The following is a 16004-nucleotide window of genomic DNA, read 5'->3' on the forward strand; positions in this document are numbered from 1 at the left end:
TGTTTTGATGCGATACAAGTCGGCGAGTAGCTGCATATTACAACAGCCGCATAGATAAACTTAACAATAAACAATGACAATAATCAATGACTGCTTCAAATAAACAAAACAGGATTAAACACATGATTACCTAGATTACCTCAATCTCATTAAATTCGGACACAAGTTCTTGCTTCCGCTGAGGACATCCTATTACAGGTCACATCAGAACAACCTTTGCGCAAACTTTGACCGACCAATGAATAACAGGAAGTTGACATTAGCAACTAAGAAAGCAGCTTTCTTAAGCATTGCGGCACTCGTTTCAAATTGGCGACTTCCATTCCAGACTATGCTTTAAAAAGTATTTTAAATCAGTCATGACTACTGTTTTGTGTTAAGCTTTAGAGGCTGCATGATTAGAAAACATAGTCCGCTAACAATGTGACACAGCAATAGGAATAGTTCCTTTTTCCTTTTTTTATTACAACATGTTTGAATCATTATCTATTGTGTAGTTGTCCAATTTTTTATCACGAACGTTGATACTTCCTCATTTTGTTTATCCGACATACTCATTAATCTGACATAATCATATGCAACCAACAATGTCAAATTAACGGGACTTGACTGTATGTACCTGCACACATCTAGTAAACATTGAATTACTGAATTTCAGGCAGGTGACGTAAAAAAGTCTGGTTGTCAACCTTTGAATGTGTAGATGATTTTCACAACAATTTTTTCAAAGATTACCTAAACATGAACATTTGATATTTCCAGTTGGTGGAAAATAGGTCCTTATCTCCTAAATTTAACATCCTACATTCGCTGGAGTAGCTTAAGTGTATGTCTACATGCAGCCTTGATGAACCAGCTCCAGTGCAATCGTGTAATCAGACCTGCTTCACGATAACATTCTGGCAAAACATATTCAAACCTAACAGATAAACTCATTATTTTGGACGGAAGCGTCTATTAGATACGGCAAATTTCAATGGACAAGGATTAAATCTATCAGTTTCGAGGGCCTTTAAGTAGAATGTAGAGTTTCAACCAAATAACACCTGAACTAAATCTGAATTCTATAAGGAAAGCACTTCCTAACTTCCTTCTGACTGAGACAGACAGTACAAAGGTGAGGTGAGGTGAGGTGAGGTGAGGTGAGGTGAGGTGAGGTGAGGTGAGGTGAGAATTGTTTAACAGTCAAGATTACTGTCATTATGTAGCAGTGTCTTTTGTGTATGCATGTGTGTGTGTGCGTGTTTGTGCGTGTTTGTGTGTGTTTGTGTTGTGTGATTGTGTGCGTGCATGCGTATGTTTTAACGTGCTATCCCAGGGAGACACCACACCCCAGTTTAACACCCCAGCATACCCACTCCGCGTCCTTGTTTTATCCCCTTAATACTGCGTACCATCTTTTAACATCTCTTGGTTTGACGAGGCCGGGATGAAACCGCTGACCTTTCGCTCTCCGGAAGACACTCTATCCACTGGACGACAGAGGCAGTCATTTTATGTTGAGTCGAAAAAGCGTCAAATTCCGTTTTACACATAGAGATTTTAAATACCATGAACGAAAATTAGGGGAGTTATATACTAATCAAAATGCCAGTGTCATCTTCCTCCAACGTTATCAAAGACATAAAACCCGCCATGATGTCAAATAGAATGGTGTTATTTTTTGGTATTTCTTTACATTTGATGATAAGGCTAGTGCTCCATTAATAATGGTGCTACATTAGTCAAATTACACTTACACATTCAGGCGAATGTTGGAATCCAAGTTATAGCTTAGATAGGGACATCTATTTCTCTATTACCTCTTTTTTAAGAAGTATGATTTCATCATTTCTTATGGCATTTTTTTAGAACTAAATGTATACAGTTTTAATATCGACATTTGTGTTGCAATAGTTTGTATCCTCATGAACAAAACACCACGAACATATATTGTCCTTACCCACAGCTAGTTCTCACAAAGTGACCTGAGTTACAATAAACTAGCGCTAAGCATAGCAGAGTTATGCCCCCTTTTCTTTGTACATGTGTAACCTCTCTGTCGCCTTTTGAGGTTCTACTACACCAAATTAGAACCAGTTTGGACAGTGCAGTTTTCGTAGGGAGCCTTCAGTGCAGATTGAGAGATATCTGCAGGCTGTGATTGGAGGATATTCTGTAAGATTTTTATGTCTATCAAATGTACATCCATCCTGTTATTAAAACTGACTATGTTTTTCTATATTTAGTACTGTCTTTTTCAACATGATGACTTATGCTGAATGTGACCACAGCTATTTTCAAGTAGGTGCCATTTGGTGCGAAACTGGGGATGGTGTGTTTAGCTTCCTGTACTCTGAAAAGGAGCTGGCTAAGCTAGTAATTTTTTATTATTTTATTGCTGCTCTAAGGCCAAACTGTGCACACACGTACAGGTAATAGCTGTTGAATGCTAAGTTATTTAAAAAAAATTTATAACATTACTATAAAAGTCTATGGGAAAACATTTGGTTGTGTGTAACCTTGATGTCATAGAGAAAAATCAGTTTTCGTCATTTACGGCATGCTATTTTTGGCATTGAATGTATGTCATCGTACATACGCATATAACTCCATTTGATATACAGTTATGTCGTTCAGATATTAGGCAGTATTTTGTTCACTCACAGTTTCCGTAAAGCTTCTAAATAAAAATAAAATCATCGCACAGTACTTTTATTGATGTATGATAACAAGAGGAGAAATTTACTGTTTTTCAACGCAAAATAAACTCTCCGTCAACAATTAGAAGCGTCTTTTTTTAAAACAGGTTTAATATTTGCAGTTAAATTTACACCATGAAATAGGAAATATAATATTCTCCACCTCTGCGTAATTTTATAGCCAGAGGCAGAGCCAGTGCCGCGTGAGCGCAATTCTCGCACAACCTTCACTTTTGGAAAATCTTACGAAAGTGTGCGTCAGAAAAACAAAGTTGGCATCCAGAGGGTTGAAAGAACAATGTTGACAGATTATCTGAGAGTGAGGAGCAGTTTTTTGTTTTAACAGATTCAACAGATTTGAGTAAAATGTGGCATATTTTCCATCTTTCTGTTTCTAGTTTCCTTCTTACAACATCAAAACTTCACAAAAGTTTGTAAATGATTCTTTTTCAGAAATATAATATAACGTTTTAGAGAAAATTGTCTTCTGTTAATTCATACTTGGCACCTTTGGATGATTAGCAACAATGATTAGTTCTTAAAGAAACATGGCTGTTTGGACTGAAGTCAGTATGATAGAAGGTTTGAACTTTATTTTCATTTTTCTCAAAACTGATATGCCACAGAGAAGCCATCTTCCCAGTGTTAGGTACAAGTACACAAGGAAATGTCCCAGTGTCTCGCAGTGCTTGACACTGACCAAAATTTGCCAGTGGTCCAAAGGACCAGCACCAAAAATATTCTCTACTGGTCTCTACTAGGCACAATGGCATCGAGAGTTTAGACTCCATCTACTGCTGATTTCAAAAGTCATACAAATTTAAATTACTTTGTTCGTCCCCAAAATAACACCAGACCACAACTTACTTAATTTTACATGTCCTTAAGAAAATATACTAGACTCGGACCGGCGGACCAGTGTTAGTGTTGAGCACTGGTCTTGACAAGACACACAGCAGATGCAGCCAATCAACACGTGTACATTTCTTATGACTATTTGATGGCTGTTAAATGACTGACAGGTGTGTGTTAGGTGATGCAGGACAGCGAGCGTCTGTGTTCCGTTCCTACGTGTTGATTAACGACAGACGAGGCCACATGGCGCTCCTTCACACAGGTGTACCGGTGTGCAGGTGTGCAGACAACAGAATCACAGCTCGGTCTCCTACCTGAGTTATGTCATCCCATCCGTCTACTATGAACTCATTAAGCAATTATCCCCCCACCTATGTACACTAATCCTGTCTGATTGACTTCCTCACCATGTGTTCTCTGTCCATCACGTTGTTACAGTATAATCCTTCTGTTGTCATTACTTAACCTCCTCATCGTAATCTCTCTCTTGTATGCAATTGTTGCTACTGTGAGTGAGTGAGTATAGTTTTACGCCGCTTTTAGCAATATTCCAGCAATATCACGGCGGGGGACACCAGAAATGGGCTTCACCCATTGTAACCATGTCGGGAATCGAACCCGGGTCTTCCGCGTAATGAGCGAACACTTTAACCACTAGGCTACCTGTTGCTACTGTAAATCCTCCACCTACTATATACAGATTCTGTACCATGTTCATCATTCATTATCTCCTAAAGCCAAGAGATGCAATAGGGAAGGCCAAACTAACTCTATTTCTTGTGAGAGATGGACAGTTACTTGAATGCATATAAACAGAGCAGCCAAAGATAAACTGAAATTATATTAATATACGAAAATAAAAAATCATATCAATACAAAAACAGAAATTCTATGAATATCAAAACTGGCATTTTTACAGCATTAGAAATTGGCACTAGTCCTGTAGTCCTTACAAAACTGCCCAATAGTATCCTAAGGACTAGTAGAAATTGGCCCTTTTTAAGGGTTTTGCTATTTGTTATCATTATAAGGACTAGTGGACAAAAACTGTTAGTTTCTTACCCTGGGCAATAGATACTTGTACCCTACTCACACACATGAGTCCCAAAGAGGGACAGGTCAGCCGAAATTGCTAAGGCAGAAGGCGACCTCTTAAACATCTATAGCAACAACAACAACGCTCATCATTCAGCCTTGCTTGACAATGGTATTAGGATCTATACTGAAATGTAGCTTTTACAGAAAACTAAGTTGTTGCTATCCATAAATTGTTTCTACTTTGTCATCCGTCTAATTCTAACTAATACCTATCAAACAATTAAGTTATTGTAATGAAATAAAACAGTTGATTTTGCAGGTTGGTTTGAATGACTAAATTGTTGGGAAATATCCTGTATCTTTCATTTACAAGGGAAAACAGTGCAATAAAAACATTATTGTAAGAATGAGTATGTAAATAACAGTTTACTTAGACAAGAACAACAGGACCACCTGTCTACTAATGTTGCAAATGGCTAAGATCACTTTGAGGTTGGTTGTTTGGTTTGTTGTTTAACGCCTCACTCAGCAATATTCTAGCTACATGACGGTGGTCAGTAAATATTCAAGTCTGGACCAGACAATCCAGTGATTAATACATGCATTGATCCACGCAATGGGGATCGATGACATGCATCAACCAAGTCAACGAGCCTGACCACCCGATCCCGTTAGTCGTCTCTTACCACAAGCACAGTCGTCTTTCACAGCAAGCATGGCTTGCTTCACTTTGAGGAATGAGGCCTTGGTCATGGTAGGAACTAAGTCAACTGTGTCAGTCCAAATACTTCAAACTTAGCTATGCCCAGAAACAGGAAATGCTTGAATCCTTTCCATCCCATGTAGTAGTCCAAGACTTTCTGACATACCCCAAAAGTTTCATTCTCCAAACCTACCAGATATTGTGACTATGACAGAAGTCAAGTGCGGAGATTATTTGTCGGAAGAATCGCCGAGCTTCTTTTGGTGTTAGTCTGCCCTTCTTGACGAGGTAGTCAAATAATTCCCCACCAGACACATGCTCCAGTATGAGGTACCTGAAACACAACCAAAAAACAAACATGGTCAAAGATGTTTACCACTTTTGTGTAACCCACAAGTACAGGCATAATTAGGAGGTGAGGTGAACTTGGGTTTAACGTCGCGTCCAAGATTATTGCACTTATATAGCGACGTGCATGCACGTGTATGTGTGTGTGTGGCTGCTTGTACTAGTCCGGACTGATGCCGATTTATAGTGCTAGCTCACTGAGATACTATGCCGCAGTTTAACATGAATATCCCACTCAGACACAGTATACTGACTCCGAGCCGACCAGTCCTTGTTTTAGCCCCTTAATGCCGAGCGCCAGACAGGGTAACAACAAGTACAATCTTTTAACGTCTTTTTGTATGACGCGGCCCGGGATCGAACCCTGGACCTTCCGCTCTCCGGGCGGACGCGGCATAATTAGGAAAGCTTATGGACAAATTTCTCTTTAAAAAAGTGTTAGGTGCAACAGATTATTGGTAAAACCTCCTAGAACACACCCATGCATCCACCGGCATCCAATATGACATGGTCTGCCCCTTAGCTATATGGAATGTGTGTTAGCAGCGTTAAAAACTGGTACTAGTCGTGTAGTCCTTGCCAAACTGCCCAATAGTTAGGGTATCATAAGGATGAGTAGAAGTTTCTAAGGGTCTTGATATATTGTATCATTATAAGGACTAGTGGACAAAAACTGTTAGTTTCTACTGCTGGTGTTAGGCTCAGACATAAGGTTTGAGCCCAAAGCAGTTCTAGACGAATTCTGTGATTACTGATGGAAATAAGCATGTGAAGTTTCAGCTGCATTGGTCCAGTGGCTCTAAGAAGATGCTAACCGTCGCCTACTGATGGCATACAACCAGGCCATGAAATAAGTTCACTTGACTTATTGTCAGGGAACTGATGAGAATACTGCCCACAACACGACGGCAATAAACAGATTTCTTCATTTTCAATATAAACTGTATTCTCATGTTACAAATTAGGACAATTTCTACATTTATCAATTCAGTATCCAATTCCAGTACACCTTATTCTGAAATACAATACAATTGAGAATACATATGCTGTACAATATAGCCGTTAGTCAAAAAAGTAGCAGTCAGAAAATAATTTTGCAATAATTCTAAATAGTCTCACGTTTCAACTCACAATAAACATGCGGCAGTATTACATTTAATGAGAGTGACCTCCCCCTCAGCTACAAGTTGCTTGTGTAATGCTGCCTATCTAGAGAACAATCATTCCGAACAACGTTAACAGCATTGACGTATTGCCAAATATCCTACTCCGATCCTCCAACAGACACGAAACCAATCCAGACTAATTCCCTGACTGATCGAAATATTCATATATACAACACATTAACATGTGTATACCCATGGAAGTGCTGCCGGAACTATCTACTGTTGAGGACGCCAGCCCAGAGAGGGGCAGCCCTTGCTGAACACATGGCAGTGATATAACCGTCATGATGGGGACAATGGTCAGTCGTGTAATGACGGGCTGATCCACTACTGGCTTCTTATAGCTTCATTTACCAGAGCTCCAGATAAGCTGCGTATCTGCGTGAAATATGCATCAGAAATGCAGAAATATGCAGTAAAATATAATCCAAGCGTATCAAATACGCAACGAACATTACAGATACGCTACAAAAATAAAACTTGTGCGTATCATCAAAATATTGTGAAGTAACCCTGCGTATTTGATTCGCAAATGAGCAACTTATATTGAAATTATAAGTTGGCATTTCCGTCAACCTTGCCAAACTCATCATGATCATTTGCCATCACACTTTCTTGTGGAAGTATCGTGGTATTTTTGAGTCCTATAAAGCTCTCGAACCCACATGACATCAGTTTGCAGGGACTAGATGAATAGTGTTTTTAAATATTTAACTTAAATACCCACATGTGTAAAAACTAGTGGGTAACAGAAATTTGAATACGCACCTAGAATTACTGATACCCAATGATTTTAAAATGCATGGGTAAAATACCCACAACACCAAAAGCTTATCTGGAGCTCTGATTTACAAGTCATTAGCGTATAGAGATTGTCTGTTGGGACAATGTTTGTCAGGAATGTCAAATGTGGCTCAAAGCTTCAAAATCGAGCGAGATGGGTTTAAAGTCGCTTTGAACAGTATTTCAGTTATATCACTACGTGTCAGCTTGATGTGAGAGGTAAGCCCGAATTGATGCAGATCTTTGACATGAATGTCACTTTGGCGATAACAATGAGCGGCCAGAAACATCAGGGTAAACCAGTGTAACTGGCAGAAACATCATGCCAGAACGCCCCCAACAAACGCACGCACACCATATAGAGGAAGGGGAGGTTCAGCCGAAACCAGATCTTTTCCCTTGCAAAATGAATAAATTAACTGTTCTTTCAATTCTTTTCACATCTTCCTCAAACTATAACCCCTCCAATAGATTGCTTGAACAGAGCAAAGCAGGGACGACATGGACACGGCTGAATTGTCTTGTCGATGTTGTCCTTTCTTTGCTTATAATTTTGACGCTCTCTGCTGAGCCTAAGGGACACAACTCTGCAGAGCAAATAGTGGCGCCTTAAGAAACTCAGCCACTCCTGCACCCTACCGTGACAAAGCATGTCACTTGTGTCCAATGTGGCTTAAAACCAGGAATTTAGGTTAAAATGTTATCAGAAACACACAATGAGTAAATTCCTTTTTTTTAAAACAGGAATATTCTTTTATAAGTCAAGAATCTGATATTCATTTGTAAGCTGTCAAGATTGCTTACAGACAGGCGATCACAGCGGTTGGTGCTATCATGGCGGTGGTTACTGGCAGACAAATCTCTTGACTTAAGTTAGAAATCATTATCTAGACGTCACAGTCCCCAAACACAAATCCGTCAAACTACTTCAAATCTCAATGTCAACACGACTAATGGTCACCACACTAAAATTGAATGTCTCTCCCTACCATGTTCAATCCCATTTTAACTATGTTGTAATTCTTTCAGATCATTGGAATGACGGAATTCTATTGAGAAAAAGGACTTGTATTAACATTATGTGTCAACTCTTCAAAAACCCAATCCCACGTTTGCATGGACAGAACGTGTCAATCTTTCTTGTTGTTCTGGTAACAAAGACTTGCACCATCAAGAAATTACTTTTGCTGATGAAACATTTACTGTGCTGAATGTGACTTGGTTTCCCCGGTGATTGGGTGTGGTGTGGGTGGGACCATTGTTGGAGTAGGTGGTTTGGGTGGGGCCATTGTTGGAGTAGGTGGTTTGGGTGGGGCCATTGTTGGAGTAGGTGGTTTGGGTGAGGGCATTGTTGGAGTAGGTGGTTTGGGTGGGGCCAGTGTTACAGTTGGTGGTTTGGGTGGGGCCAGTGTTACAGTTGGTGGTTTGGGTGGGGCCAGTGTTACAGTTGGTGGTTTGGGTGAGGCCGGTGTTACAGTTGGTGGTTAGGGTGGGGCCATTGTTGGAGTAGGTGGTTTGGGTGAGGCCATTGTTACAGTTGGTGGTTTGGGTGAGGCCGGTGTTACAGTTGGTGGTGTGGGTGGGGCCATTGTTGGAGTAGGGGGTTTGGGTGAGGCCATTGTTACAGTTGGTGGTTAGGGTGAGGCCAGTGTTACAGTTGGTGGTTTGGGTGAGGCCACTGTTGGAATGGGTGGTTTGGATTGGACCATTGGTAGAACAGGTGGTTTGGGTGAGGCCACTGTTGGAATGGGTGGTTTGGATTGGACCATTGGTAGAACAGGTGGTTTGGGTGAGGCCACTGTTGGAATGGGTGGTTTGGATTGGACCATTGGTAGAACAGGTGGTTTGGGTGAGGCCACTGTTGGAATGGGTGGTTTGGATTGGACAATTGGTAGAACAGGTGGTTTGGGTGAGGCCACTGTTGGAATGGGTGGTTTGGATTGGACCATTGGTAGAACAGGTGGTTTGGGTGAGGCCACTGTTGGAATGGGTGGTTTGGATTGGACCATTGGTAGAACAGGTGGTTTGGGTGAGGCCACTGTTGGAATGGGTGGTTTGGATTGGACCATTGGTAGAACAGGTGGTTTGGGTGAGGCCACTGTTGGAATGGGTGGTTTGGATTGGACCATTGGTAGAACAGGTGGTTTGGGTGAGGCCACTGTTGGAATGGGTGGTTTGGATTGGACCATTGGTAGAACAGGTGGTTTGGGTGAGGCCACTGTTGGAATGGGTGGTTTGGATTGGACCATTGGTAGAACAGGCGGTTTGGGTGAGGCCACTGTTGGAATGGGTGGTTTGGATTGGACCATTGGTAGAACAGGTGGTTTGGGTGGGGCCACTGTTAAGAGTAGGTGGGTTGGGATGAGGCCAACTATGGGTGGTTTGGTTGGACCTTACGTTGGAGTGGGGTTCTTGTGGATTCTTCAAGACATACAATTGTGTTCTCTGAAGGAAGAGCCAAACATCTGTTGTGAACCCAAAACACATCACCTTTCAGGACATCCAGTATTAAGTCTCATAAAAAACAACCTACTAAAAAAATCCCAGATGCCCTGAATCTAAAACATTCTGTGCCTCAAGAACACCAACCTTCATGCGAGAATCAAAGCAGTATTTAACTGGGCATATACGGTACCATCATAATAACAGGTGACAAGAACGAACCATTTCTGGTATGATGAAGTCTAACTTCTTTGATAGGCATTTGGCAAGTCTCTTGGCAAACAAATTGAATTCTGGAGCATTAACTACATCATGTAGAAGATCCCCACAAGGAACGGCATATGGCACTATTTTCCCATGAAATATTCATAAGACATTCAGTGGTATGACCCGATGTTCCACATAAGTCATGAATAAACCAAGTCACAGCCAGTGCCTCCCAACAGCATCCTCCTTTATCCAGGGTTTATATCTCCACTCATAGCTTCATGCTGAGTCCCGTTAATGGCGTGCAAATGACATGACACTGAAACTGTCGATCTGGCCAATGAGGTACTGACTGATGGAATGGGCCCGTGAAGATCGGGGGTAGAATAGGTCTTCAGCAACCCATGCTTGCCATAAGAGGTGACTATGCTTGTCGTAAGAGGCGACTAACGGGATCGGGTGGTCAGGCTCGGTGACTTGGTTGATGCATGTCATCGGTCCCAATTGCGTGGATCGATGCTCATGTTGTCAATCACTGGATCGTCTGGTCCAGACTCGATTATTTACAGACCGCCGTCATATAGCTGGAATATTGCTGAGTGCGGCGTTAAACAACAAACCAAACAAAAAAAGAACTGATGGAATGAGAGATGTACTGCAAATATCCATGGGAATATACTCAACGTCATTATTGAGGGTCACATAGGTAAAAGAAAAAGTATTAAAACAATGTCACATTTTCAATTTCCAAGAGTGCAGTTCAGGTGCATCTGGAACGAACTATTTTATACCCACATTAACTGTTACATGTCATGTTTTGCCCATTCATTGTCTAAACCACTGGTTGCGTTCAGGCGTGTGTTTTGTGTAGCTTTTTCCACCACCTTCTATCTTGGACTTTCGATTGATTTCAACAGTCGTCCATTCTTCCAGTTTCATGAAAACATCCAATCAGTGTGACAGGCATAGACAACATGTTTTCTAACTGTTAATCACATTGTCAACATACTCAGCTTTTCAAGGCTGCAAACTGTCATCTCAAGGCGATTTTAGTTGGGTTATTAGCCTTAGTCTGTCAATATTTTATTAAACCAACATACACTACTATAATATTATTCTATAGAAAGAGGGGCGGTCGGGTAGCCTAGTGGTTAAAGCGTTCGCTCGTCATGCCGAAGACCTGGGTTTGTTTCCCGACATGAGTACGATATGTGAAGCCCATTTCTGGTGTCCCCCGCCGTGATATTGCTGGAATATTGCAAAAAGCGACGTAAAACCAAACTCATTCACTCACTCTATAAAAAGGAATATGACCATCACATATTTTCCAGCAAGACCTTTTTTCATGTCCAACAAAAAAATATATGATAAGTTTGTCATGAATTCTTCATGAATTTTGGCACACAAATCTATCACTGTGATAGATCTCAATTAGATTTTGCATGGACAAATCTCCTATTGCTGAACATAGAGATTGTAATCTGATGTGCATCAACTGTCAGGCAGCGTGACATGACAGTCAAGATTTGTTGTCTCCACAAGAAATTACAATTCTCGATCCAGGAATAAAAGTCTCTGTAATCTGAGAAAGAAAACTAACAGTCTGAGAGGACTGAGAAATTAAGTCACAAAAGTAGGATGTTACTTCACCAACAGAATCTTGTCTCACTACCTCACTTACAAAGTTCTTGTAGAGGTTGTTTTGCTTTTCATTGCGTGACCAAACACATTGTTCATGCTTTGAAGAAGCAGTATGGTGGCCACAGATGGAACTATCCATCTGCCTGACATACAGCAAGACAGAATACGGAAAAGAATTTGTGGAATTGATGGTGCCACACAACAATCTGGAAGTGACTGGTCTGTGTGACTGGCTCAACATTGCTGTACGACTGACATGTAATATACACATCTCTCATTCATCTCTCTCATCACTGGGGGCAATGTCAAGTCAGCTGCACCATTGTTCTACTGGACCGGCGCTTCCAGTGAGTGAGTGAGTGAGTGAGTGAGTGAGTGAGTGAGTGAGTGAGTGAGTGAGTGAGTGAATGGCTTAGTGAGTTGTTGAGTGAGATACCATGCTGCAGTTTAACATGAATACCAAAAGAAGACACAGTATACTGACTCCAAGCCGACAAGTCCTTGTTTTAGGGTAAAACAAGAACCATCTTTAAACATCTTTTGTTGATTTGTCCTGGTTTGTCATGTCATAGATATCATTTGACAAAACACTGCAATCTAGTAGCTAAAAGCAATTTTCAATGCTAACCTTGCATTTGAGGTTTTATTGCTGATTTTATTAGTTAAAGATATGTAGATCAAGAAACAAGTGGATGCCAACTAATTTAATTAAAATGTGTTTTAAAATATACCCTTGGAATCTCAAGCGCCAGCAGAGGATCGTATGGAGGCAAAATATGTTGTTCGGTAAGTAGCACAAAATGGAGTACAGACTGTTAACATTAGTTACTCATTTTCTACCTCATTTTCACATGCATGTCATGTTTTTCTTACAACGACAATAAAATGACCTTTTCTGCCATTGTTGGTATTCCCACTGTACACTGTACAGAACCTACAGAGGGAGTTTAGGGAGAATTGTGACGTGGGAGTCTCTTGGGGCTGAGATGGGTAACTCGGGTACTCGGGTCGGGTGGGTCGTGAATAAGATTCGGGTACCCACAGGACAACCTGGAGATGAGTAGTAACATGATATATTGTTTAGTTACAATAAAAACAAAACGCCATGGTTACACTACAAGTCGCTAAAGATCGCATTTCTTTCTTTCTATGCGCGCATTCCTTCTTACTTTTATGTTTGAGTAAAGCTTCAGTCAACATCAGTGTATGCATGATCAGACTGTTATACATGTTATATACATGTATCAAAATGCCAGAGATCCAGTAAAACAATCCGACATCTTGTACCCAACTCTTGAGACCTACAGCAGGTAACACTGAACATAACACTTTCTTGTTTAATGCTGCACTCAGCAATGTTCCAGCTATATGACGGTGGTCTGTAAATGATTGAGTCTGGACCAAACAATCCAGTGATTGATATCATGCAGGGATGAGAATGGATATTTTCTTTTTCAGCTGAAACTTCTGGAGTGTGGTCCATAATTTGGGGGTGTTTATGGGGGGTTCATCAGAATTTAACAAATTTGTGGTCACTAATATTTGAGGATCTTCAGAAGATTCTCATCCCTGATCATGAGTATTGATCTACGCGATTGAGATATGATGACATTCATCAACCAAGACAGAGAGCCTGACCCCCCCAATCCTGTTAGTCGCCTCTCATGACAAGCATATCATGACAAGTAACAGTGAATGTGGGTATAAAATGGTTTGTTCCAGATCCACTCTTGGAAGGTGAAAATGCAACATTTTTGGAATACTTGTACCTCCTATCATCTACGTGACCCCTCTATAATGATGCTGAGTATATAAACGTAGAGGACCCCCCAGGCCAGTCAGCAGACAATCAGTGTAACCTGGTACGTGCATATAAACACTGTGGTCTCCCCTCATCCATCTTTGTCTCTTTTCACAGCTGGGTCTTACATAAACAAGGCATGGCCACAGAACATAACCAGAGGTAACCATGGCGAAAAGGACACCTTTCCTGCACTAGGTCTGTTGAAGATTCTTATTCTGATTCTTTATATCACCGATGCTGTCTATTAATGTGTGAGTGAGTGAGGGAGTGAGTGAGTGAGTGAGTGAGTGAGTGAGTGGGAGCATCTGATATTGTTCAAAACAGTTAATCAATTATATCACAGCAATGTGGGATGAACGGGTGAGTGAGTGAGTGAGTGAGTGAGTGAGTGGGTGAGTGAGTGGGTGAGTGAGTGGGTGAGTGAGTGGGTGAGTGAGTGGGTGGGTGAGGAACGGGTGAGTGAGTGAGTGGGTGAGGAACGGGTGAGTGAGTGAGTGAGTGGGTGAGGAACGGGTGAGTGAGTGAGTGAGTGAGTGGGTGAGGAACGGGTGAGTGAGTGAGTGAGTGGGTGAGGAACGGGTGAGTGAGTGGGTGGGTGAGGAATGGGTGAGTGAGTGAGTGGGTGAGGAACGGGTGAGTGAGTGAGTGGGTGAGGAACGGGTGAGTGAGTGAGTGGGTGAGGAACGGGTGAGTGAGTGGGTGGGTGAGGAACGGGTGAGTGAGTGAGTGGGTGGGTGGGTTAACGGGATCGGTAGTCAGGCTCGTTGACTTGGTTGATAAATGTCATCATAACTCAATTGTGTAGAACAATGCTCATGATGTCAATCACTGGACTGTTTGGTCCAGACTCGATTATTTACAAATCACCCGTGTAGGTGGTCAGACTCGCATGATGTGGTTAAAGCATGCCATCATATCCCAATTGCATTGACCGATGCTCATGATGCCTATCACTGGCTCGTCTGGTCTATACTCGATTACTTGCAGACCGCCATCATATAGCTGGAATATTGCTGAGTGCAACGTTAAACAACAAATAAACAAACAGTTCCAGAATTTTAGCTCCCCACATCAATGATGGTATTAATCCACATTTGAAACATTGAAAGACCTCCTCAAAGAGGATTAATTCATGTCTGTCCAAGAAACACCTTCTTCAGCTATAAACTTGTCATCCTTCCCAACCCTCATTGCCCAGCACCGCATCCCATGTGAGTGGCTAAAGAAGATGCTGCCATCACGCGGCCACCAAGAATCTAGAGCAACTCATCCAAGACCTCCAGTCTTGACCAGAAAAGACATTAACCTCCATTTGAACACTCCTCCAGGCTTGATGGAACAATGCAGACAGCTATCCCCACTGTAATTACCAGTGAAGAAAGTGAAGGCTCATGTCAGTCTCACACAGATTGTGACCGAGGCATGGTGATCGCCCATCCACCATACCATTTCTTACGGCGTCTAAGGTATTTTAAACTTGATGATACAATACTCTCTCTGTTTTATACAACATTTATTCAAAGCATCATAGCTTTTAATGTAAACTGCTGGTATGGGAGCCTGTCTGTTAAAAAAACCCCTAAAATACATAAAATTTTAAATACAGCAAGAAAAAATTCAGGTACCTAATTTTAACAAATCGGAGAAATTTATGAGCAGCAAATTGTCAAAAAGGTGCGTAAGATACTAAATGACAGCAGTAATATACTTAATTCCGAATATTAGTTTCTACCTTCTGGCCATCGACTGCGCATAAGTCTTTTAAATGTTTATCTGTTTGATCTTTTTAACAGTTCGCTGTTATACCCAAGTCTTACCCTGTCATTATCCTTTTTATTGCTCTTGCTGTGATATAAATACACATACTCTCAAATACCATTCCTTGTCATCGCTGTGATAGTTTTCTAGTTTCTACTGTCCAATTTTCTACATGTTTTTACTTGTGGTTATAATATATTAGTGTCTAATTTTCTTGTGTACCCTGGTCAGCGCTAGTCAGCCCTAGTCGGCCCTGGTCAGCCCTGGTCAGCCTTAGTCGGCCCTGGTCAGTCCTAGTCGGCCCTGGTCAGCCCTGGTCAGTCCTAGTCAGCCCTGGTCAGCCCTGGTCAGCCCTTGTCAGCCCTAGTCAGCCCTAGTCGGCCCTGGTCAGTCCTAGTCAGCCCTGGTCAGCCCTGGTCAACCCTGGTCAATCCTAGTCGGCCCTGTTCAGCCCTAATCAGCCTTAGTCGGCCCTGGTCAGCCCTAGTCGGGCTTGGTCAGCCCTGGTCGGCCCTAGTCGGCCCTGGTCGGCCCTGGTCAGGCCTGGTCAGCCCTGGTCGGCCCTAGTCGGCACTGGT

At 41.8% G+C, this 16004-nt stretch overlaps 1 protein-coding gene across 4 annotated transcripts in view; it reads right to left on the reverse strand.

The window, feature by feature from the left end:
- Positions 1-16004, reverse strand: part of LOC139461807 (serine/threonine-protein kinase BRSK2-like) — a 169107-nt gene that overhangs the window by 54797 nt on the left and 98306 nt on the right. For all 4 annotated transcript variants that reach the window (XM_071243283.1, XM_071243282.1, XM_071243281.1 and 1 more), the window contains exon 4: positions 5471-5611. In XM_071243283.1, coding sequence (XP_071099384.1) covers positions 5471-5611 — 141 coding nt within the window. The remainder of the gene's footprint in view (positions 1-5470; positions 5612-16004) is intronic.

The sequence above is a fragment of the Haliotis cracherodii genome, unplaced genomic scaffold, assembly GCF_022045235.1.
Source record: "Haliotis cracherodii isolate W230 unplaced genomic scaffold, xgHalCrac1.p SCAF_15, whole genome shotgun sequence".
In the NCBI taxonomy this organism is placed as follows: Eukaryota; Metazoa; Mollusca; class Gastropoda; order Lepetellida; family Haliotidae; genus Haliotis; species Haliotis cracherodii.